The sequence below is a fragment of the Castor canadensis genome, chromosome 1 (genome assembly GCF_047511655.1).
Source record: "Castor canadensis chromosome 1, mCasCan1.hap1v2, whole genome shotgun sequence".
In the NCBI taxonomy this organism is placed as follows: Eukaryota; Metazoa; Chordata; class Mammalia; order Rodentia; family Castoridae; genus Castor; species Castor canadensis.
In genome coordinates, this window is record NC_133386.1 from 111,823,166 (window position 1) to 111,848,637 (window position 25,472).

Below are 25,472 nucleotides of genomic sequence, written 5' to 3' on the forward strand. Positions count from 1 at the left end.
CAGCTCTGGCCATGGAGGAGGGGCACAACCGCATCGCTTCTCAGGTGGCCTGCACTCAAGCCCCACCTAGCCAGCCACAGGAGTAACTTGCAGGGACAGTGACTGCTGCAGCACCTGTGCGCACACATGCACACACTCGGGCCCCCTGCCGAGGCTGGAAGCCTCTGCCCAGCAGCCTCCAGCTGGAAGGCTACTAGTGCCTGAGCCAGCAGGAGGAGGGAGAGCAAAAGCATCACTGCTCTGCTTCTACCAGTTGGAAGGCCAAGGAGGCTTGGGGCACTGGGGATGAGATGGGTGATGGCCTGGAGGCCCACCAGGACCATGTGCTCTCCCCAGCTTCACCTTGTGAGGTTCCCCAGCCCCATGGCAATGAAAGCAGCAGGAGGGAGCCACATACCCCCAAACCTGGGTCCTGCTCTAAATGATGGGAAATTTCTGTGGGAGAGTCCTAGTCTGCTAAGTCTAGCTCCTTGATTTGAGTCTTTGTTTTGCTAATGTTGATTACCTTGGGCTAAAGGACAATGATTAACTTTAAACTCCCTGTAGTAGCCTCCGGGCTCTGGCTATTTGATTTTAAAAAGGAGATTAATGGGGTTTAAAAAAAAGTTAAATTACTTTTAAAAAGGGACAAAACCTCAATGTTCAAAAGATGACAAACTGTAACATGGCTGTAATTTAAAAAGTTATTTAAATAATTTTCTAAAATCAAAATTTAGTAAACTAACTTAAAGCTAGTAGCTAATTCTATCTTAAAGATATTCTGCTCTTAGTAATACTTGCTAAAAACTGGCCTATAGGAGAAATTTTATGTTTTATCAGGATAATTGTTTATGAAATTTATTAAATTTCATTTAAAATGCTATACAAAAGTTTACATGGCTAAACTTGTATTTTTAATACACAGTGACTTAACACTCATCAGTCAATAAAAAAACAAGTCTATTTGGGGGAACTGGCACTGTCTTCCTAAGCTTGTAAGAGTTCTCAAAGCTTTGATTCTTCTTACTGCTGCACACCTACATCTGTGTAGCTGTAACTGTCTTTAAATGTTAAATGCATTTAAATTCTCTTAAGTATGTTTTCTAAAATTAAAAACAGTGCCATTTAATTAAGGATTTGACACTGGTCACCCATAAAGTTTATCTGTAATAAAAAAACATATTGTAATTTACTTAAAATTCATTTACTCTAAAGGGAAATTTATTCAATAAATAGGATGTCATTTTTTACACTAAAATACAAGTTTTAAATGTATACTTGAGATAAAGATTTAATATACTAATTAATGCTGTCCATCATAATTATTATTCTAAAATGCAATATACAATAAACACTTTAAAACATCCTTAATTTAACTGTTCTCTGCTGATAAAATTGGGCTTACTTACACCCAAGAGGTTAAAAAGAATGGGTCTTATGTGTGGGTATTTTAAATAGACAATTTAATTAGAGGTTTTATTATTAACAGTTATTTTTGTTTAAAAATTAATAAAACATTATTCTCTCAATGCCATATGTCAGATTCTAAACTTGTTTAAGGTCCTTTCCAAACTGTAGGTCTGTGAATGGCTGGGTTGTACAGGACTTGAATTCTTGGCTTTCTAGGTAATAATAAGGCCCCTTTATGAAAAAAATCCAGGATCTAATTATAAACATCTCGAGTAAATTGAACAACAAAGCCCCACAAAGCTTAAAGGTTTACTGCCATTTGCACTAGCCCTGGTAATCCTAAATTTAGATAAACATTTAAAATTAAGAGACAAAACATTCAGAGAAAAAAGTTCTACAACCTATGACTAATTCTCCAAAACTATCAAGTGATGTCACATTCAAGGAGGCTACAAAACCTTTTAAATCCCACTTTAGCTTGCTTCAATTATTTAGCCTTTTCATTAGGATGAGTAACTCATATGGACACCTATTTCTCAGGGGAGGATGTCTTTTATTCCTATAACTGTGGGGAGTGGATTATGAGAAGCCTATGAGAACTTGACACAAGCACAGTCGTGCTCAATGATCTACAGGCTGTTTGGCATGGCCCCAGCCGCAGAAGAGAGCAAGAGGCAAAATGCAGCACAGCTGTTTTTCCTACATTGTCTACATTCACAGAAATAGGAACTCAGGTTTCTCTTGTTACAATGTCACACCCCTCCCTGAGAACAGTTGCTCTACCTCCTTGTTTACCACTGGATATAAAAGACTCACTAAAGGAGGACAGGGGATTTTGTTTGGCTGGCTGCGGGATGCTTATGAGGCTGCTGCTGTCTGCTGGCTGTTGTGTGTTTCCACCAGAGCAGCTTTCTGCACTGAGAACTTGATACATTGGCTTTAGAAAAGCTAAGCTAAAGAAAAGCTAAAGAGAACATGGGGCAGTGCAAGTTTGAGGGCCAAAACTTTAAGAGAGATTAAAGAAAACATGGGACAGTGGGAGTCTAAGAAAAGAGACTTTAAAGAACAGAAAAGAAGAAAGACTTTAGAAGTAAGGTTTTAAAGAATAGAGAAAAGAATCAAAGTAAAAGAAGAGAACAATAAAGAAAAGAAGCAATGAGGCTCTTGTGCATCTCCATCCAAGCACCCAGCACACCTGATCCCAACTTTCTGCATGTTTGTCTTCTATCCTTGTCTTTTCTGTATCTCCAGTCGCCCCCAGTTAGGTCAGGACAGGAGCTTGTGAGAAAGCTTGCAAGAAATAACAGATTGCTATTTTAAGCCTGCATGCTACATGTAACATGTCTTTGTGTTCCATGTGAGACCCTTTGGAGAGACCATGTGGTCACAGGGAATGCTGCCACCATGCTGAAGCCACCACATGTCCAGCACCATCTTGCCACTCTCTAGTAATAGGATACTCATGGGGGGGTGCCATCTTGCCTTCCTCTAGGAAAATTATAACTAACCTATGGTTAAAATTCTCTAGATTAATATAATTTTCATGCATGTTCTTTCTACTGCATTGGTCTGTTAAGGACTGGACGGTGTTGTATTGGAGATCTGCTATGCACTACTTATGAATCTAGTTGACTAATCTAAAGATAATGACAAAAAGTGGTTTGTTTAATAAGAATGCACTCTAAATTAATGTGATTGCTTTGTGCATCACTGTTTTTTCTGTGTATATCTTTGTCTTCTACCAATTGTGGTCACTTAATCTTTACTTTTATGAGCACATTATGCACACTTATATTCTTTGGCATGCTTAGTTCAAAACATCTGTGTGTGTGTTTGTGTGTGTGTGTGTTTAGATGTCTTTAGGATGGTTCTCAACCTGCTTTATAAAGTTAATGTGTATAACTGTCTCAAAAGTTATCTAAAGATTTAATCCCAACCAGGCCTAACTATTCTCTTTGTACTAAAAAAAGAAATTCACAAACAATAATCTCAATCTATTTTGTTCTATCATGAATGTGATTTACATTTAACTCTTTCATAATCAGGTTTACTGACCCATGTGTTCCTTTAGATTATAATTTTCTTTAAAGGTATAAGGTTTCTAAGTTTTATTTACAACAGTGTTATATAAATTTGGGTTTTTACAAAGGTTGTTACAAGATACAAATTAAGGTCTTAAAGTTTACAAGTTTATATGTATGACTGGGTTAGTTATAGTGTAAAGCTTACCTAAAAGTTTTCTAAGGTCAAATTTTAAGGTACTAATGTGTGTTTTTAAAAAATGGGTTTCTGTTTTATCAAAACAATTTCAGAGATCTTTTGGTACTATTGGCTGATACAAAATTTTGCCAAAACCAAACAAAAGTTCACCCTCCAGATGTGATGTTAAAACCTTAAGTTTTTAGAGTCTACAAAGAGGTAATTAATCCTAAAATATTAAATTATGCATGTCATTAACTCCTAATGACTAAGCTTGTTATTTTTGGGCTCCATGGGCCACATGCAGGTCAAAAACAACCCTGTTATGTATCCTAAGTCATGCTGTTAGTTAACTTCAGCAGTCTAGGATTAATTTCTTAACAACCACGCCATGGCTGTAAGTCATTGGGTCTCTGAACTTTATGCTTACCCCCTTATCTCTGTTTCTATATCTAATCATTTAAGACATTAATCTTAATTGGTTTATTTTAAAAATGTACATGTACCCCCATTTTTCTCACTACAACCCCATGGCCTAATATGAAAACTAACCACAAGCAATGGGTTTTTATTAGCCAAGCTTACCTTAGTGCAATTTAGATTCTGAATTTGTTACAAAAGTTCATATTAAGATGTTTCCTTTCTAACAATCAACAGATTGTTCTCCTTTATGTTGTTATCTTACATTTTATATATTGTTTTGGTATCAGCCTCTTTGTGCAGTGCATAATAATTCTGAAGTTTTAATAGTTGGGTTCACATTCAGGATCAACATCCCATCTAGGAACCCTTAAGCAGGGATGGAATAGATAGACCTTTAGAAGAATGAATGACTCAAAAGACAGAATACTCTGAAACTCGCTTGCTCCAAAGACATCAGATGGAAACAGGTTGGAAGGACCTATAAAGCTTTCAAGGTCCAAGGGGGATGCTCCATGAATCTCGAAAGCTTCTCCTTTCCTTTTCCTCTCTCTCACTCTCCACCAGCCAGCAGAGGACATTCCATTCAGGAGCCCTCATGCAGGGTTGGAGGGGTGAATGGATTTTCCCCCTTCCCTTCCCTCTCTCTCTTTCCACCAATCAACATATCCACTTGGCTATATCCTTAAGTACTGAAAGATGTTTTGATCCTACTAATCAAAAATAAGCAGATTGAGGGAGAGAAAAAAATGGTAGAACCGGAAGAGAATGCCTTGTTTGATCTGCTAGATTATGAGCATGTAGAAGATGAAACATTTCCTCCTTTCCCACCTCCAGCCTCTCCAGAGAGATGGTACAGGAGGTGAACCTGAAGAGCCAGGGAGTGGAGCACCTGTTCCTGTTCCTCCAAAGAGAACTGTTAAAAGGAATCTACCCGAGATTAATTTCAGAGAGAGGGTTTCCAGCCTTAAGACGTGTTTGATAAGACAAAATTCAAAGGTAAAGGTCATGAGGCTGAAGACTTGAAGACACTAATCAGACACATGGAGCACTGGGCACATAAGCTATTCCCCAAACTGAAATTTGAGGATTTTATTGACAGAGTTGAATACCTAGGAAATAAAAAGGAAGTTCAGACCTGTTTAAAAAGAATTCGACTTGATCTCCCTATTTTACATGAAGATTTTGTTAGCAATAATAATGAAGTAGGGGAAAATAATAACCTTGATGTAACTGCTGCTGAACTAGATCCCTTTTTGTCAAATGCATCTGAAAGTGAGAAGTTTGCTTCTGAGTCAAGTAGAAGACTAACAGAAGAGCAGCAACAAAGAATTGAGAAAAATAAACAACTGGCCTTGGAAAGAAGGCAGGCAAAGCTACTGAATAATAGTCCCTAGAAAATAACATGTTAATGAATAAACCCAGAGCACAGACAGAAGAGGTTTTTACTGGGGAGGACCAAGAGGAGGAGTCAAGTGGATTAAACAAAGACACTGTGGACAATCCATGTAATGATACTTCTGTCCATACTGTAAATGAATCAGAGCAACTAAAAGTAGAGGAAACACAACTGGACCATTCCTCTTAAAATGTACAATGGTAACTATTTCATCTCAAACTTTATTGAGGTTAAGTAAACCTCCACTAGGAGAAAAATGTATCTATTAATGCTGTCCTGGAGTTTGGGATTACTGTATATTTTGGATAAAAATCCTTAAGTGGTAAAACTTTTGTGTATTTTTGTAAAATTTGGTATTTATTTATAATTGTTGCTTATTAACTTTTAGTTAAGTCTATTGAGTATTTATATAGCTATGACTTTGTACAATGATTAATAGTTAAGCAGTTTTTGCTAGTGTGCATTGAATATTGAATACTTTGTTTTCACTACATTGGTAATGTTTTTTATGTAAATGTGTATTGGTTATTAATTTCTTTTATAAGGAAGTAAAAATATTTTATAAACTAAAAAAAAAAAAAGATAACAAGTTCTTATCATGGCCCATTTAAAATTAACTATTCTTTACATCTTACCAAAACACTAAAGTATTTTTCTGATAACACTAAAAATACTAAGTCTAAACTAAGTAAAAATTCTTTTAAATGGTTCTAATATTGCTAGTGCCTTATATGGTATCTTATACATGTATACTGCCTTCCCTTAAACATTAAAAAGTTTAGGGTTTTTAATTGTCAGTACTGTATTGACAGTACTTACAATACTGTCAATCACTAACTTGATACTTTACCTAACCAAAATTCAAAGTATAAATTGTAATTAACCATGGTTACTCTAAGTTTTGTCATTACAGTTCTGATCCTTCAAGAACATTTACAGACAAGCCCATGAAAAATGACTCTGACAAGTGCTTATCTATCAATCAGGACATTCTTAAGTATTGGGATCGTTTTGTATTCTCCTTATAAAAGCTTTGTAACTGTTGCCTGCTGACACTTTACAACCATTTAAAGGTGCCTGTACATCCCTTATGGGACAATTAGGTTAATTAAGCCCAGCCTAAGAGCCTTTTTTTTTTTCATAATTGTTTGTTGCAACCTCCAAAAAGGTTGCATTGGCTCTGACTTTTGACCTGTTTAATGTGTTGCTTCCCTTCCTCCATGGGACAAAATCTAACTTTCTGGACTGTCTAGAAGAAGCACTTCTGCCCAGAGGGACAAAACTGCCAAATCAACAAAATCTTCAGAGGTAACAGTTCGGAAAAACAGTTTAAGAGGAGGCGATCCCCAAGCAGTCAGCATCTCCCAACTTCTGAGAAAAACAAGTGGTGTTCTGCCACACAAGGCAGTTCAAAAGGACTGCACAAATGAGGGGACTTCTCCAGATGCAGATGGAGTCAATTATGCCAGACCTCTGAAAGTAACCAAAGCAGAGAGATTTTAAAAAGGGGCTCTTACACATGTGCTCTAATATTTAAGCCTTCTAGACAAAGACATGGCAAACTCATGTCTTTGGCCAAGGCCTTCTGTTTAAGCAATGGCAATAGAACATTCAATGTTATCTAACTTCTTCTTAGGGATGCTGTGAGTCTCCTTTCTGTACAAAAGTGACTCATTGATGTTTACTCTCTAATTGGAGTGACACCTGCCCCCTAGTACACCTGATGTCAGCCTTTAACTGCCCCCAGTCCAAAGTAAAAAGCTCTGTGAAAGTTAAAAATAGCTACAGTTATAAACACCTATAGGCAGAGTAACCACAAGACTATAATTTTTCAAAATTACTTCATCCTTCCTGCCACACCTGGCAGGGCCCCTTCTGATGCTCCAGTCATTATTAATGTTCAAGTAATGCCTTCTAAACCAAATTTATCTCTTACAGAATAAAAGCCTTTAAGACAACAGGGCTATCAATCTCTACAAATGAACAAGATCTCCATGAGCAACCCAGGTTTCCATGAGGAACCTTAATTATGTTGGGTAATAATTCAGACATCTTGTGTCCAAATGAGCCCTAAAGGAAATAAATAGGAGAGACAATTTCCCTTTACAGGTAGGGTCTGCTACCCCTTGTCAGCTCAAAGCAGACACTGAAGATGGACCACTCCCCTTCAGCAGTCCCCCAAAACTGAATATTTTGGAATATTGTCTCTCAGGGGGAATTTGAGGCAGGCTAGAAGCTGGAAAATTTGGGGGCTCATGTAGGTTGCCCAGGGATGGCCCAGACCACCTGCACCTGCCCCATGCCCCTCCCCACTCATTCATTATTGATTGGGAATCTCCTGGGTCTGCCCTTCCCATAAGTTAGTGTAGGTTTTAAAAGCACACTCTCTCTGCTGGCAGACTCCACCTGCACCCCACCATGCTTCCTTTGTATTTCCCATTCTCTAACTTTTAATTAACACTTTATACCCAAGCATTCCGCTTGTATTCTTCCATGCTAGAACGCAAGGACCAAGTTCTCCTGAAAATACCATATTGCCATTAACAAGAGGACCCAGATAGGCTATATCCAAACTTCTAACCCAGAAAACTGCAATATAAATAAGTGTGTTCGTGTTAAGCTGCCAAGTTTGCAGTAGTCTGTTATGGAGCAATAGAAAATGAATACAACATCCAAAGTTCCTGGAGGTGCCAGGAGAGCAGAAGAAAGTGACAACTAATGCTTGCATTTATGGAGTACTTAGTATATGCTAGCCACTGTACTAAGATTTTGCATGGCTCTGGTTTATTACCCACAACAGAAAATTGCATTAATTTACATTTTACAAAGACATTCCCCTCTTGAGAGGTGGGCAGGTCAACCTATGTTTATCAGCACATGGTCCCTATTCCTTCCTTCCCAACTCTTAAGCACAGAGCTTTACAAATTTCAGATGCTGTGAGCCTTTAATCAAGGACATTTTTCCTTCAGTTACTGCCAGCTGGATTTTAGCAAGTACAAGGGAGCCTAATGAATTTTATGCACCCAGCAGAGAGGAATGAGCCTCAAGACATTTCAGGACTCATCTCTTGTTACATCTTCCATGAAATGACTCTGCTAAAGGGAAGACAAGAAATATTACAACTTTTACTTATAAAAGTTTTATTTAGGTGGACATCACGGTGTACAACTAACAAATTGTTAACCTTTGTCTAAAGACACAGCAGCCTTGACTGTGAGTCTTTTAACCCTCATATGGAAGTGAGCATCATCAGAATGCAGAGCCTGCATCAGAATGCATCAGAATGCAGTGACTTACATGGCAACATGGTATGTGATGGCCCTAATCACAAAATGCACACCATTCAAATTCTTGTGTTTTTCAAAAAGATCATTTTCTAACACCACAATTTGATCTCATCTTCATATCTTCATATAATAGAATCAAAGACGATCTTAATTATTTTTAAAGTTGCTTTCCATCTGTTGGCAGTATTCTTACCAAATGACATAGCAAAAAGAACATACATACTTTTCTTTTTAAGTTTTGGAGAAATTAAGTCATTAGGAAGAATTTAACTTACACACAGAGCACCACTTTACTGAATACCATTAAATTGCAATTATGATACCTTAAAAATCCAACTTGTGAAAGAGGAACTGATGGTTTCAGGGGTTTCTTTGTGTTTTTTTTTTTTTTTTTCTTTTAAGAGATCACTTGTAACTTATTACACTGTAGAATCCTACAAGGAGTCTTCTTCTCTGATGGGCAGGGAAAAAAGCACACTGCAAGACATTAGAATCTTCTATAACTTTCAGGAACTTGAAGAACAATGACTGATCACAAACTGCATGCTTAAGTGACAAACAATTTTCACAGCTAAAAGGGAACAGAGAAACACAATACATCTAATTTAAAGCAGGCAGGAAAACCAATCACAAATTAACATCTGTTATATTCCATATATAACACAATAGCATCTTTATCAACCTTTTAGAGGCTTCTCCATACTTGTGGAAAATAGGGCCAAAATGCCAATGATTGCCCATAAGGAGCCATTTCATCTCAATGCCCTCAGATAACACCTCAATTACTGGTAATTGTACATTTTAATCCACATTTCCTTTTAAGAGGTCTATTCTGGGCAATTACTAAGACTGGGACCTTTAAAATGTCAATTTCTCTAGTCACTGCAAGACAACATTGAACTGTACTAACTTGGAAAGTGGTCATAACTCACTCCACAATAAGGAGCTAAGAATTATCAGCATTTACAGTGGAAAATTATTCATTCACAGAAATAGTCCTCTTTCTACCAAGAAGCTAAATCTCCCTCCCCCCAGAGAGGACCATGTGCCTTTTAAAATCAAATCACAGTTGCCAGTGAACTAGGATTTAGCCTAACAATTCATTTGTTTGTTCATTCAATAAGTATGTACAGAATACCTAGGGCATGTCAGTCACTGTTTGAGAATTGAATAGAAGCTCCTATCTTCATAGATCTTCTGTTTACCCAGGACTGACAGAAGAAGAATAAACCAAACATGAACACACTTTGAAAGTGTGTAACGATCTGACTCTTACAAGTGAACTAAATCTCACAGGAACAACGACATAGCAGCCCAGCCCTCCACCTCCATCTCAGCTCACTCTTCGATGGGAAAGGATCAGTAGGAAACAGCTAGTTTCCCCACATGAAATGTAAATGTGCAAGCCAGACCCACTGGACAGGTGGAAGTTTCCAGCTTTCTCATAGTACAGCTATAAAGGGAGAACACCTTTTATAAGTAGCATGATCCTCCTCCCCACACTCCATGGAGGCGAAACAGGAACAATTATTTGAGCTGAAAGAAGATTAACAAGGTGTTAACCTTGTGATTTGAAAGAAAACAGCAGTCAATGTTGGCTGCCTGGTTCCTCCATGCCCACTCTGCCCTCTCATTCTCCTACTGATTTTGTTTGGTCAGACTCTAGAAAAACGAAGGCAACTGATCAAAAGTATATGCAAGCATGACTTATAAGTTCATAATTTTACCAAAGTAGAGGTTTCCTTGTACAGGTTCTTCAACTTTGTGGGGGGTGTGGGGATTTTTAAAGCTCCAAACCCTCTCCTCAGAGAGGCACACAGGATTATAGATGAGATTGGACACATTCAGAGGGATGGTATGGCTATTGACAACACATACTGCTTTAAATGTACTTCAGAGATCATTGCTATATGAGGATAAGCCCCATGCAGAGAACAGAGCTGCCTATGTCCTTGAGAAAGTGACTTTTTTTCCAGCCTAAGATCAGTTGCGTGTTGGCTTATAAGAGCAATAGCTCCATGTACCCCATAGGCTTGTTCACACCCCCTGAGAAGAAAAACACAAAAGGCCACTGCAGTCATAATCACCGTCTATGTCATCACTGCACCCAAACTTCAACCGAGAGGATTTGTGGCTAAAGAACTTTAAGAAGGTCATCTGCCTCCAGGAAAAATTATAAGTAGATTCTCAAAACCATCAGCTATGAAAACTATGAGAGAGAAAGTAACAATCCAGTGTCTGCCATGATAATGGAGCATTCTTTGTCAGGCCTTTACTGTGCAAGTTCCTTCCCCTCTTAGCACCTGCCTAGGTCTCTGCTGCCTTTTTTCTAGACTCTGAAGTCCTCAAGTACAGGACCTGTCCATTCACGTCTGCACAGCTAGTGCCCAGTGTCATTGTGGCCCTTCTGGAGTTCAGAGTGGGAATGGGAAAACGAAGTGACAGAGAGGCTAAGGACCCCAACTACATGAACTCTAATAAAAGGATTATGTGTGGCCGGGCTTGTGAGCTCCTGGTCTCCTAAAATAAAATATACATTTTTATCACAGCACAGTACAAATTAGGGGAAATCTACAGGTAAGATGAAGCTTGTTGAAAGAAATCATGCCCTAGAAAAATATTTCAAAAATTCCCAAACACTATAGTAGAGCATTATAATGGGACATCTCAGATAGTGAAATAGAAATGTACCAAAATCAATTATTTAAGTTACAATCAGGATCCAAGATGGCAACTGGCACACAGCCACAGACCTTCTGACCTCTAGGGACTTTGATGAGAAGCTGGAAACACGCTTGACTGAGGTAAAGCACCAGGGAGAGCTGGAGCATCAGCACTCTGAACCCCTAGCTTATGGGAGGCCTCTCCACCCCACCATATACTAAAAGAATAGGCGCTGCACGCTAAGCCCCACCCCATAGGCCGTGGAGCTGCTGCTCTACACGCCAGTGGGATCTCTGATCCTCCAACCCTGCTCCTTTGCCCAACCAGGGCTGTGCTACCCCAAACTCCCACCCCTCAGAACAGCACGATCTTTGTGGGAGGAGCCCTTAGGGCCAAGGATCCACAGACATTTATATCTGCCAGGCCACACCCCCCAAGGCCTGCACACCCCTGCGGGAGCTCCATCTTGCTGGGCCACACTCCCCAGCCCTGCACTATCTCTGCATTGCCGGCCATGCCCCCAAGGACTGCACCACCCTGCAAGACCTCTGCTCTGCCGGTACACGCCCCCAAGGCCTGCCACACCAGAGATACAAACACCCATGATTTCTGTTCGGCTGGGCCATGGCCCCAAGGCTGGCACAGCCCTGCAGGAGCTCCATTTTGCTGGGCCATGCCTCCCAGCCCTGAACGGTCTCTGTTTTGCTGGCCATGCTGCCAAGGACTGCACAGCCCTGCAAGATCTCTGCTCTGCCAGGCCACACCCCCCAAGGACTGCCATGCAGGGAGATACAAACACACAGGATCTCTGTTCCACTGGGCCATGGCCCCAAGGCCTGCACAGTCCTGCATAATATTCACTCTGCAAGCCTGTGCCCCTAAGGCCTGCCAAGCTGGGGACCCCCCCCCACCCCCAACACACACACAATCTCTGTTCTCCTGGACCACACATCCCCAAGCCTGTTAAGCTGGGGATCCAGAGACAGGCAGGATCTCCACTCTGCTGGCCTGTGCACTTCAGGCATGCCAAGCCCACACTCCAAAGGCCCACTACTTCACCTCAGTTAAGACCTCCAACTGTAGGACCGTGGGACCCCACCCACCATCCACTTGCCACAGGAAGGCTCCAAACCTACCTAAGAGACACACACAGACAGGTCTGGATGCTAAAGAACTAGCATCAGAACAACTAAGAGTGCAATTCTACCGCTCCAGAACTGGTGATTTTTTTTTTTTCCCCTTCTTTAAGAGATTTGCTACCTGGTTTACTGTTTGATCATCCACCATATCTACCATTTTTTTTCTCTTTTCCTCTCTACTCTATTCCTTTTCTTTCCATCTCTCTCTCTTTTTTTACCCTTCTTTCTTGGTTTTGTTAGTATTAATATTATTACCCAGCTAATACTAGATTGCAAATAGTTCAGGGATAGAAACGTTACCTAGTGGAAATATGGGAAGGAGAAAAAGGGAAGGAAACCATTCTCTCTCCCTAAAAAAAGTACTACAGAATTTAGAGCAAAATAAAGAAAATGGATACCCAGGCCCAGACTCTGACAAAACAAAGATAAACTATACCAGTGAACCCAACGAAGCCCACAAGAACATCCTGAAAGAAGAAATCCTACAAGTAATTAATGAAAATTTCAGAGATGTTACTAGACATGGTAAACCAAAACATACAGGAGGCACTCAAGAAATTCCAAGAGGACAAAAACAAAGAATAAGAGAAAACACACAAAAACAAATAAATGAAATCATAAAAGCCCTAAATAAACACCACACTGAAACTGAGACCACCATAAACAGAGAGATAAATGAATTAAGGTAAAAAATTGACAATATTAAAGAGGAAGTAACCCATGATATGGAAAACCTCAGAAAAAATGAAACAAATACAAAACAAAATGGAAGGCCATTCCAGCAGAATACAACAAGCAGGAGACAGAATCTCAGAACTTGAAGATGAAATGGCAATTAAAGGAAAAACTGAAGAACTATTAGTTAAACAATTCAAGACCTGTGAAAAGAAAATGCAAGAACTTACTGACTCCATCAAAAGACCAATCCTGAGAATCAAGGGCAATGAAGGAGAAGAGGTACAAGCAAAAGGAATGCATAATATATTCAACAAACTAGTAACAGAAAAATCCCCAAATCTAGAAAAAACTATGCCCATTCAGGTACAGGAAGCCTCCAGAACACCGAACAGACCTCACCAAAATAGAACTACCCCACGACATATTATCATTAAAATAACAAGTACAGAGATGAGAGAAAGAATATTGAAGGCTGTAAGAGAGAAAAAACAAATAACATACAAAGGCAAACCCATTAAAATCACAGCAGACTTCTCAACAGAAAAATTAAAGCAAGAAGAGCATGGAGTGAGGTATTCCAAGCACTGAATGAAAATAACTTCAACCCTAGGATAATCTACCCAGCAAAACTATCATTCAATATAGATGGAACAATAAAAGTCTTCCATGATAAGCAGAAATTAAGACACTATATGGCCACCAAGCCACCACTACAAAATATTGTCCAAGGAATTCTGCACACAGAAAATGAAAGCAAACAAAACCATGAAAGGGGAGGCAATACCAAACTGCAGGAGAAGAAAAGGCAAGAAAGCAAAGAGTAACATAGATTTAGCTACACACAAACTCTTAATCAACAAAGACAACTGCATGACAGGAATCACCACATATTTATCAATACTAACACTGAATGTTAATAGACTTAATTCCCCCATCAAAAGACACCGATTGGCAAACTGGATTAAAAAGGAAGATCCAACAATCTGCTGCCTACAGGAGACTCACCTCACTGACAGAAATTAGCACTGGCTGAGAGTGAAAGGCTGGAAGAAGATTTACTAAGCCAATGGTCCCCCAAAACAGGCAGGGGTAGCAATACTTATCTCAGACAAAGCAGACCTCAAACCTACTTTGATCAAATGAGATAAAGAAGGCCACTCCATACTAATAAAAGGGGAAATACACCAAAAGGAAATAACAATTATCAACCTATGCGCACCCAACGTCAATGCACCCAATTTCATCAAACATACTCTGAAGGGCCTAAAAGCACATATAGACTCCAACACAGTGGTAGTGGGAGACCTTAATACCCCCCTATTACCAACAGATAGGTCATCCAAACAAAAAGTCAATAAAGAAATCCTAGAACTAAATCACACCATAGATCAAATGGACCTAGCTGATGTCTACAGAATATTTCGTCCAACTACTGCACAATATACATTCTTCTCAGCAGCCCATGGAACATTTTCCAAAATTGATCATATCCTAGGGCACAAAGCAAACCTCAGAAAATATAAGAAAACAGAAATAATCCCATGCATTCTGTCTGACCACAATGCATTAAAACTAGAAATCAACAACAAAAACAGCAGTAAAAAACATGCAAACAATTGGAAGATGAACAACACATTACTTAATGATGAATGGGTCACTGATGAAATAAAAGAGGAAATTAAAAGTTTCCTGGAAGTTAATGAAAATGAAAACATGACCTACCAGAACCTATGGGACACCGCAAAGGCAGTCCTAAGAGGAAAGTTTATAGCCATGAGTGTATATATCAAAAGGACAGAAAGATCTCAAATCAATGAGCTAACACTACAGTTGAAACTCCTAGAAAAACCAGAACAAATGAATCCCAAAACAAGCAGAAGGAAAGAAATAATTAAGATAAGCACTGAAATCAATGAAATAGAAACCAAAAAAAAAAACAAAAAAACAAAGAATCAATGAAACAAAAAGCTCATTCTCTGAAAAAATAAATAAGATCGACAGACCCCTGGCAAAGCTGACTAAAATGAGAGAAAAAACCCAAATCACTAAAATGAGAAATTCAAAAGGAGACATAAGAACAAACACCACAGGAATCCAGGAAATCATCAGACACTACTTTGAGAGCCTATACTCTAATAAATTTGACAATCTCGAAGAAATGGACAGATTTCTAGAAACTTACAACCACCCAAAACTGAACCAAGAAGATATTAATCACCAGAATAAATCTGTAACACAAAAAGAAATTGAAGCTGCCATCAAGAGCCTCCCAAAAAAGAAAAGTCCAGAACCTGATGGATTCACTGCTGAATTCTATCAGACATTTAAAGAAGAACTAATACCAACTCTCCTTAAACTATTCCAAGAAATAGAATGGGAAGGAACACTGTCTAACTCATTTTATGAAGCCAATATTACTCTCATCCCAAAACCAGACTAAGAAAGCTCCAAAAAAGGAGAACTACAGGCCAATTTCCTTAGTGAATATCAATGAAAAAATCCTTAATAAAATAATGGCAAACCGAATCCAACAACATCATGCATCATGACCAAGTCGGCTTCATCCCAGGGATGCAGGGGTGGTTCAATATACACAAATCCATTAATGTAATACAGCACATCAATAGAAGCAAAGACAAAAACCATTTGATCATCTGAATAGATGCAGAAAAAGCCTTCAACAAGATCCAATACCACTTCATGGTAAAAGCTCTAAGAAAACTAGGAATAGAAGGAAAGTACCTCAACATTGTAAAGGCTGTATCTGACAAACCTATAGACATCATACTTAATGGTGAAAAAGTGAAACCATCCCCCCTAAAATCAGGAACGAGACAAGGATGCCCACTATCCCCACTGCTATTCAACATAGTCCTGGAATTCCTAGCCAGAGCAAGAAGACGAAGAAATAAAAGGAATACAAACAGGTAAACTGTCAAAATATCCTTATTTGCAGACAATATGATCCTATACCTTAAAGACTCAAAAAACTCTACCTAAAAACTCTTAGACACCATAAATAGCTACAGTAAGGTGGCAGGATACAAAATCAACCTACAAAAATCATTAGCTTTCTATACACCAACAACGAACAAACTGAGAAAGAATATATGGAAACAATTCCATTCACAATAGCCTCAAAAAAAATCAAATACCTAGGAGTAAATTTAACAAATGACCTCTGCAAGGAGATGACCTCCTGAAGAAGGAGATCGAGGAAGACTACAGAAGATGGAAAGATCTGCTGTGCTCATGGATCGGTAGAATCAACATAGTAAAAATGGCTGTACCACCAAAAGCAATCTACATGTTTAATGCAATTCCTCAAAATTCCAATGACTTTCATCACAGAGATTGAAAAATCTACCCTAAAGTTCATTTGGAAACACAGGAGACCACGAATAGCCAAGGCAATAATCAGCAAAAAGAGCTATGCTGGAGGTATCACAATACCTGACTTCAAACTATACTACAGAGCCATAGCAATAAAAACAGCATGGTACTGGCACAAAAACAGACATGAAGACCAGTGGAACAGAACAGAGGACCCAGATATGAATCCACACAACTATACCCACCTGATTTTTGACAAAGGTGCCAAAAATATACAATGGAGAAAAGACAGCTTCTTCAACAAATGTTGCTGGGAAAAGTAGTTACCCATCTGCAAGAAAGTGACACTAGATCCATGTCTATCACCCTGTACTAGTATCAACTCAAAATGGATCAAGGACCTAAATATCATACCTGAAACTCTGAAGTTACTAAAGGAAGGAGCAGGAAACACTCTGGAACAAATAGGTATAGGCAAAGACTTCCTCAATAGAACCCCAGCAGCCCAGCAACTAAGAGAAAGGATAAATAAATGGGACTTCATAAAATTAAAAAGCTTCTGCACAACAAAAGAAATGGTCTCAAAACTGAAAAGATCACCCAAAGAGTGGGAGAAAATATTTGCCAGCTATACATCAGACAAAGGACTGATAACCAGAATATACAGGGAACTTAAGAAGCTAAACTCTCCTAAAATCAATGAACCAATTAAGAAATGGGCAACTGAACTGAACAGAACTTCTCAAAAGAAGAAACTCAAATGGCCAAAAAACACATGAAAAAATGCTCACCATCTCTGGTCATAAAGGAAATGCAAATCAAAACCACACTAAGATTCCACCTCCGCCCATTAGAATAGCCATCATCAAAAACACCACCAACATGTGTTGGTGAGGATGTGGGAAAAAAAGAACCCTTGTACACTACTGGTGGGAATGCAAGCTGGTGCAACCACTCTGGAAAAAAATTTGGAGACTTCTTAAAAATCTAAACATAGATCTGCCATATGATCCAGCAATCCCACTCCTAGGGATATACCCAACGGAATGCAACACAGGTTACTCCAGAGGCACCTGCACACCTATGTTTATTGCGGTGCTATTCATAATAGCCAAGTTATGGAAACAGCCAAGATGCCCTACTACTGATGAATGGATCAATAAAATGTGGTGTTTATACACAATGGAATTTTACTCAGCCATGAAGAAAAATGAAATCTTATCATATGCAGGTAAATGGATGGAACTGGAGAACGTCATTCTGAGCGAGGTCAGCCAGGCTCAGAAGACCAAAACTCGTATGTTCTCCCTCATATGTGGACTTTAGATCTAGGGCAAATGCAGCAATGTGGTTGGACCTGGATTACATGACAAGGGGAGAGCACATATGGGAGATATAGGAATAGGTAGAAAACCCAAAACATGAAAGCCACTCCAGAGGAACTAATACAGAAACCTTAAAGCGACAGAGGTCAACATGAGAAGGGGATCAGGAACCAGTGTAAAGATCAGTTAGAGATGAATCAACTTGGGTTGTAACACGTGTACATGAAAGCAATAGTAGGAATCTTTCTGTATAGCTATCCTTAACTCAACTAGCCAAAACGCTTTGTCTTTCTTATTATGCATATATCCTTTCTTCAACAAAATCAGTGATAGGGGTAGAATGGGACCTGCCTGAAACTGAGGAGGGGAGGAAGGAAGGTTGGGGGAGGGGGGCAGGGTGGAGAAATGACCCAAACAATCTATGCACATGCGAATAAATGAAAAAACAAAAAACATCAAAATTTTTTTAAAGAAATTCTGAGTCTGAAAAATGATGCAAAATAATCAATATAATTTTAACTTTGTGGTTATCTGTAATATCTCAATGAGTGATAATATTTCAGTGGCTATTGAAATAATTTACAAATATTGTGCAGCTCTGCATCTTTACCTTTATCCAGTTCCAAGATTATTAATTAAAAAGTTCAAAATAACTTCCTTAAAAAAAATTAAGTTACCATCATTTCTAACTCACATATAATTTAATGGTAATAAATACGTAATAGAGGAAAATTTAAAGCCTTGATTCCATTTTTTATATTTATCATTAGTTTTTCATCTCAGAAACTGTCACAGAAGTACAAATAAAATCTGCTTTTCTGTACATTCTGAAAGGCAGATAACAGCTTATATAATGAAGGCTCTTCACCAGAAAGCAGTTACATTAGGTAAACAATGGTCCCCAAGGGCCAAAAGTAAACTTTGAGGTTCCTGAGGACTACTCAGTAAAGCAATGTGTCAAATCTCTAAGAATAAAGATGTGAAGGTCCATCGGTTAGGGGTTTTTTTTGTATAACACATGAACATAGTATATATTTGTGTAGTCAGAATGTGAACAGTTTTTGACATTCTTAGTCAGTCTTAAATGTTTATGAAATAATGCTTGTGTTTGTCTTAGCCATCCATTTGTAACATTTATAACTCTCCATCAATGCTACCATGTTCTTCTCAAATGACCTCAGTTCTGACATTGCATAAATTAAAATGCATTTTTAAAAGCTCTGCTTAAATAGAACACAATCAACTGTTAAGTTGCTCCAGCTCCAAGCAGATAGCAAATGTCATTTATGTGCTTTGGTCATATTAGGCAAAGTGTCCCTCACTGTAAATATTCCTGTGTTCTGTTAATGGGTTTAAGTTAAATTGTTTCAAATGCCTTTGATTACACCCTGTAGACAACCTCTCTGAATGTGACTGAATTACATTCTGCAAATTCAGATTTACCCACTGGCTCTTTTTGAAGGTTTTTTTCTTAAAGTCACTGTGGTATGAACTCAATATCCTTTGGATTCTACCTTATTGAGTTTTCAGTCAGAGCGGTGCTTGGGCCTGCTGCTCTTCAGAGCAGAGTGCAGCAAGCAGTGGTCAGAGGTGATCAGAGGTCTGCAATTAACCAAGGGTGGAGAGTAACAGGGTAAGACAAGTTCAAGGGTAGGATAACCAAGACACCAGGTTTACACCCAATTTAGGGCCCTGCCAACTACAGACTGACATCCGGGTCCACAAGTTATCCAGTGAATATTTTTCTTTCTTTATTTTTTTTGCAGTACTGGGATTGAACTCAGGGCCTTCACCTTGAGCCATTCCACCAGCCCTATTTTTGGGATGTTTTTTTCTAAGATAGGGTCTCAATGGCAAACTATTTGCCTGGGCTGACTTCAAACCACAATCCTCCTGATGTCTCCCTTCTAAGTAGCTTGGATTATAGGAGTGAGCCACTGGTGCCTGGCTCAGTGAATGCTCTTCCTATCCAACAGTTAGCAAGGGCACATAAGAGATTAATATTAAATTATATTCTGACGTTTATTATTATTTCAGAAAGCAAAACAAATCTTCAAAGGTTCTTGCTTTCTAGTAGCTCTGAGTTTCGTTGCACCTTTGGTACAGAAAGTGTTTCCTCCAAGGCTCTAAAAGACTCTTTCACTACTCTTAAACAACTCCTTCCACTTGTCATTGCTGAGGACTTACACATATACACTTGCTATAGTGTACTTATCTTCGTGTTGCTTCTTGTAGGAAGTTCATAAACTAGTATTCCATCACATTTGTTGATCATTATGCTCATTAGGGACTCAGTTTATCTACCAAAACTCGCTTACTGCAAACCAGCTATAAACCCATCAGGAGTGCTTTAGCCAAGATGAATCCCCTGTCACAGAAGTCACAGACTTGAAGTTCAAAAACAAAATCATCAGCAAGAAGAATTCAGAAGTCTCTGGCGAGCATTCTTCTCTCCATTATTAGTTTCACCATGCATGTCCAAACCTGTCAAAATTGAAAGCAAGTATTTGTGACAGGTGTAGCAGGAACGATCAGTACTAATCAACTTTTCTTCTCATGTACTTTGCTTTATCATGTTGTTTCTTTGCCTAATTTCAAAGCAAAGTGAAGGTAAGGCAGCAACTGATAAATTCCCAGTCCCTTTTAAGAAAAAGAAAACAACAGACAAAGGAATCAGAGATACAGAGAGAAAAGCCAGTAAGACAAGACACATATAAGCAAGAAAGACAACAAGGTGAAGTGCTGGAGCAAGAGGCACAGTATGAGGCAGAAAGAGAAAAGGAAACACAACAACCTGAAAAAATAAAGTTTTCCTTCCCTGGAAATGTGAAATAGCATCAATTCATTCCCACTCTCTCCCAGTCTTGAGCTTCCCCTAAGGGCCATGCTAGGCCAATGGTTCAAATGATAGGCGGGATACTGATAGTCAGTATTTACAAGCGGCTGCTGCAATGTGCTCTGTGGGCTCTGCCTCTGGAAAACTAACCTTACCTGTGAGCTCTGCCATCTGGCTCCCTGGCTCCTTTCCTTTGGTCTCTGCTGACATGGGAGTTCTGCCATCAATAACATCCATCTTGATCATGCCAAGGTTAGTCAGGAGTAGCATGGGATCAATTCCTTGACCACTGCTTTTAATATTCTCCAGTACCTTAAGACACTTGTATGACTTCAGTTCACTTATATTTTCTTCCAAGAAAAGATTGTAGAGGCTCAAGTCGTTGTACCCTTCAGACTTAAAATGCAGAACATCAAAAGTGGGCAGGATTTCATATACTTTGAGAACATCTGTCTTCTGTCGGAATGGAACAAACAATGTATAGACAACCACGGGAGCCAGCAGAACATAAATCATGAAGTTAATGAAGCTGAGCAACTGGAAGATGCCAACTGCGATGAGTTTGCACTGAAACTGATCGGGAATGGTGCTGTCGTTTCTCAGGATCCCTGATTTGATGCTACAGACAAACTCGTCTGAGAGCGAGGACAGGCTGAAGTAATAGCCCAGGTAGACACACGCCAATAGTACAATTGTGAATGTTACCAGTCGGCAGCTAATGTACTTGATGATTAAATTACTAGAGTTCTTCTTTGTCTTTAAGTATTGCTCAACAATTGGGTACTTGAAGTGGCTTTCAGATATCTCCCACAAACTAAAAAGGAAACAGAAAAATAACTTGGACCCTCACCAAGACCATCAAATATTAACAGCAGAACTCACTTAACAGTGTCCCACTAAAAATTTTAAACACCCACATTACCTATACCTTCACTCAAATACTAGGGAATAAAACCAGGTTTAAAAAAAAGAAAAGAAAACGAGAGAGAAAGGAAAATAATAATAAAATACTTTCTCTAAATATTTTAAAAGTCCAGTTAATTAAATGAATTACTATTTAGAAATTCTTAGAACAATGCCTTGCAACCAACCTAGTGCTAAATGTTTGTTAAATTTATCAGTTCCTGAATAGGAACTGTTGCTTTTTTTTTAAACTACTGTTTTCCATGAAAGTATACAGAATAAGGTAAAGAGTTTTTTAGCCCACCTAAAATACATGTGCTTCTACAGGGGAGGGCTGGAGACACAAAGTGTACAGAAGCATGGCTATGGTGCCTCACTGGCATGGTTGAGGTCCCCAATCCTCTCACTTAGAGCTACAAGACAGTGCTTTTAATCTGGGCGGGGGGGATGGAGGAAGAGATAAATACCCTTAGTTAATAATGCTGTTCTCAGAGTTAAATGAGATAATATACTAAAAGATCTCAATGCAGTGTCTGGGATATTTTAAGAATTTAAAAAATGAGCCTGACACTGGTGGCTAATGCCTATAATTCTAGCTATTGAGAGGCTAAAACAGAAAGGATTGCAATTTGTGGCCAGCCTGGACAAATAGTACATGAAACCCCAATCTCCAAAATAACTAGAGCAAAATAACTGGAGGTGTGGCTCAAGTAGTGGAGCACCTACTTTTCAAGTGCAAAGCCCTGAGTTCAAACACCAGTCCCAATTTAAAAGAAGTATTTAAAAACGGCAGCGATCAATATTATCATTATTAGCAATAACAGAAGAATGTGAAACGGCAAGGCACTTGTTCCCCATCTCTCTCATCAGTTCTCTAAGCTTGGTTGTTTCAAAATTCAGTGTGCTTTTCCCTTAAAGCCAGCAAGCCACACATAGTACTTGAACTGTGACCTCTGTAAGAACTTCATTCAAAAGATGAGATGGTAAAGCTGCATTCAGCAAGGAAAGGCATCTTAACAGGAGGAAAGGTGCTGGAACAAATGGATGGGTAAGATTTGGGGAGAGGGGATGTGCTTTAGCTCCCACAGACCATCACTAGGAGGATGAAACCCCAGCCCTTCCAGCATCTGGCAATGGAAGTTCTAGGCTTAGAATGGCAAAAGAAAGAGCAGAGAACTTGAACTACAAAGTTGTTGAGCTTCCTGCCAGGGGATAAGTTACCTTTGCCCTATGTTCTCATTAACACCTGGAGCCCGGCAGGCACCATCGCTCAGGTCCAGGTCACGAGCACTCTTTGCAGCCTTAATTGCACGGTTGTAAACTTTATCAAGTTCTTCCATGATAAACTTCAAGTCTGAGCAAAGGTGAGGAGCAGCTGTGAAGCGCCAGAACAGGGTGGGCAGGTACAGCAGGACTGCGAATAGTAACAGGATGTAGGGGAAAAACTGAAAAACAAGACAGCAAGTCATGGGTTAAGAGACCCTCCCTCTACAATAACCCGACTCTACTAAGTGCTGGTCTCACTGTATACCCATGTCACTTGTGGAAACTACTGCTTATAGCTAAGTTCATCTGTCCAGGTAATAGTTAACCTGGAAGCTATCCTTTTTACATTTTGATTTTTTAATACTAAACATTAGTTTGAAGTAATTGGCAACTACATGGTGACACACAATATTTCCTTTCTGATCACAGAAGGAAAAGAAAAGAACCAACTCCCATGTTCTGTACAGAAATTTCTGAACAAAATCCCAATTAATAAACAGGTAAATTCCAGTTTTTAAAAATTATTTATTGTGGATTTAAGAGGCAATTAAAGCTTAAAGCTCTGGTTTTTCTTCTTTGGAATCTTGGAAAATGCCAAAAAAATTTTTTTGGGAAAATTTTGGTTTCAGTCCTAGTACTTATCCCAATAAAACAGCTGCAGTAAGCACTTAAGATTTACAGAATGTGGAAGAGCTCTCTAATGTTGGAGCAGACCTTAAGAACAGTCCAAAATGCTCATTTTATGGTTGGATAAGGTGAAGTCCAGAGAAGCCCACCACCACAGGCAACAGAATCACGAGAAGGGTGTTGAATCTGACAGATGCAGAATCTGATGGGCTCAGAGGTCCAAGAGAGTGAGAATAACCTGGAACCAGTCTGCTGGCTGCCCAGCAGAGGCTTAGGAAGATCAACAACAGACAGCACAGAGCTTGCTTTAAGCTCAGCTTTGTGGTGTTGGGCAGTAAGGTCACTGAGCCTCTGACCCTCAGTTTCCTTTCCTATGAAATGGTCATGTAACACAAGTGTCATGAAGATGAAATAAGGCCACTTAAGAAAAATGCTAAGCATGTTATTTGTCATGTGGAAAGTAGTAAAACACACCAGGCAAAACCAGCAAAGGCTCACCTAGGTAGCATGCTACCTTTACTTCTCATGACACCGTAGCAAGGAAGGCCTGTGTGGATAGCTCCATTTTGCAAAAGGGAAGAGAAAGCTCTGAGTAGCCCCACATCAAAAAGCTTGTGACAGTCATGACCCCTGAGCTGACTCCAGAGCCATGCCTTTTCTACTCTACTGCACTCTACATCACTCTAGTTCTCTGAAAATTTCTCCTTACCTTTGGATCGGCCTATCTCAACAATTCCTTAAAGTGTCACTGGAAGAGACCACAATGTTCTTGAGTTGAAACAAACCCACATTGAGGCCTTCCCTGTTAGCAGCAGATGCAGAGAAGCTATGAAGTCACATCAGAGCACTTCCATGAACCTCTCACCTGGTTTCCCCCAGTGATATCACCTTATATTTCCATGGAACACATGTCAAGACTAAGAACTGACACTGGCACATTACTATGAACTAAACTCCAGACTTTTATTTGGATTTCACCAGTTTTCCACTTTCAGCTCCATCTGCAGGGTACCCTGCAGATGGTTGTCATATTTCTCTAGTTTCCTTGGGTTTTTGACAGTTCTTCACTCTTCCCTTGGTAATCATGGAAGTGTTTTTAAATTCACAAAACAATACATGAGGTTCCAAAGGAAATTAACTTCTTTATTAACACAACAAATAGGCTCTTGCAATTCTTGAGTCTGTGACTTCTGTGGGTGACAATTCCACTATGGATTGTTGCCTATGTATAATTTTTAATGTTAAATTAAATTTTAGTTTAAAGTAAATGAAAAAAGCTCTTGTTTATTTTCCTATCCCAGTTCATAGACCTTCATGAACCCACCTTAGGAATCCCTACCCTAAAAGAGAGAGAAATAAACAAAAATGGCCCTGAAATTTTGCAAGGCCTTCTCAACAATCCAGTTTTATTTTGGGGTTGTAGCATGGAATGGGGTCTCTCAAAGTTAATTAACTCAATTTGCCAAGAGCTAATACACAGTGACAAACCCAACAAGCTGTGATTAGCTGGATTTTAGCTGCATAGTTCATAATTGGTGGTTGGGAGAAGCATTGTTCATTCAATCCTTGCCCACTCTGATGGTTGTCCATTATTATAAAAATGAAACTGCTTCACAGAGTTTGTGCTGCTTCCATGACCAAAAGAATAAGGCATTTTCTCCAGGAACCATACATGGGGGAAATTATTTCTAACAGGCTTGTGAAATATTTTTATAAGTCACTTTTGCTTCAAAGCTATTTAAATAATAGCATTTTACCCCACACTGTTCTCTCAAATTAAAAAGTGTTTATAGTCTAGGGCAATTTTTCTAACATGCCAAAGTGATGCAATAATTAGCACCAATGAACAGTTCATTTGTAATTAGAAAAAGTGATGTTTAAAATGAATGGTATTACATACTAAGTATATGGTATTTTCCTAAAATATCCCCGGTACACTGATCACCTCTGTGGAAATGTTGTTGATTGCCTCATTTCTTGGTATTCCCTACAGTTAAACTTTTCTT

At 39.0% G+C, this 25,472-nt stretch overlaps 1 protein-coding gene and 1 pseudogene across 1 annotated transcript in view; one reads left to right on the top strand and one right to left on the bottom strand.

Annotated features, from left to right (window-relative positions):
* Positions 1-4,742: 4,742 nt before the first annotated feature.
* LOC109674681 (TIMELESS-interacting protein pseudogene) lies at positions 4,743-5,775 on the top strand (annotated as a pseudogene).
* A 3,277-nt stretch (positions 5,776-9,052) lies between these two features.
* Panx1 (pannexin 1) overlaps positions 9,053-25,472 on the bottom strand; it is a 63,783-nt gene continuing 47,363 nt past the window's right edge. Inside the window, exons 3-5 of the mRNA XM_074080712.1 lie at positions 22,795-23,018; positions 20,826-21,484; positions 9,053-20,318 (exon numbers count right to left, since the gene is read on the bottom strand). Of these exons, the coding sequence (XP_073936813.1) occupies positions 20,245-20,318; positions 20,826-21,484; positions 22,795-23,018 (957 nt within the window). The 3' untranslated portion in view covers positions 9,053-20,244. The remainder of the gene's footprint in view (positions 20,319-20,825; positions 21,485-22,794; positions 23,019-25,472) is intronic.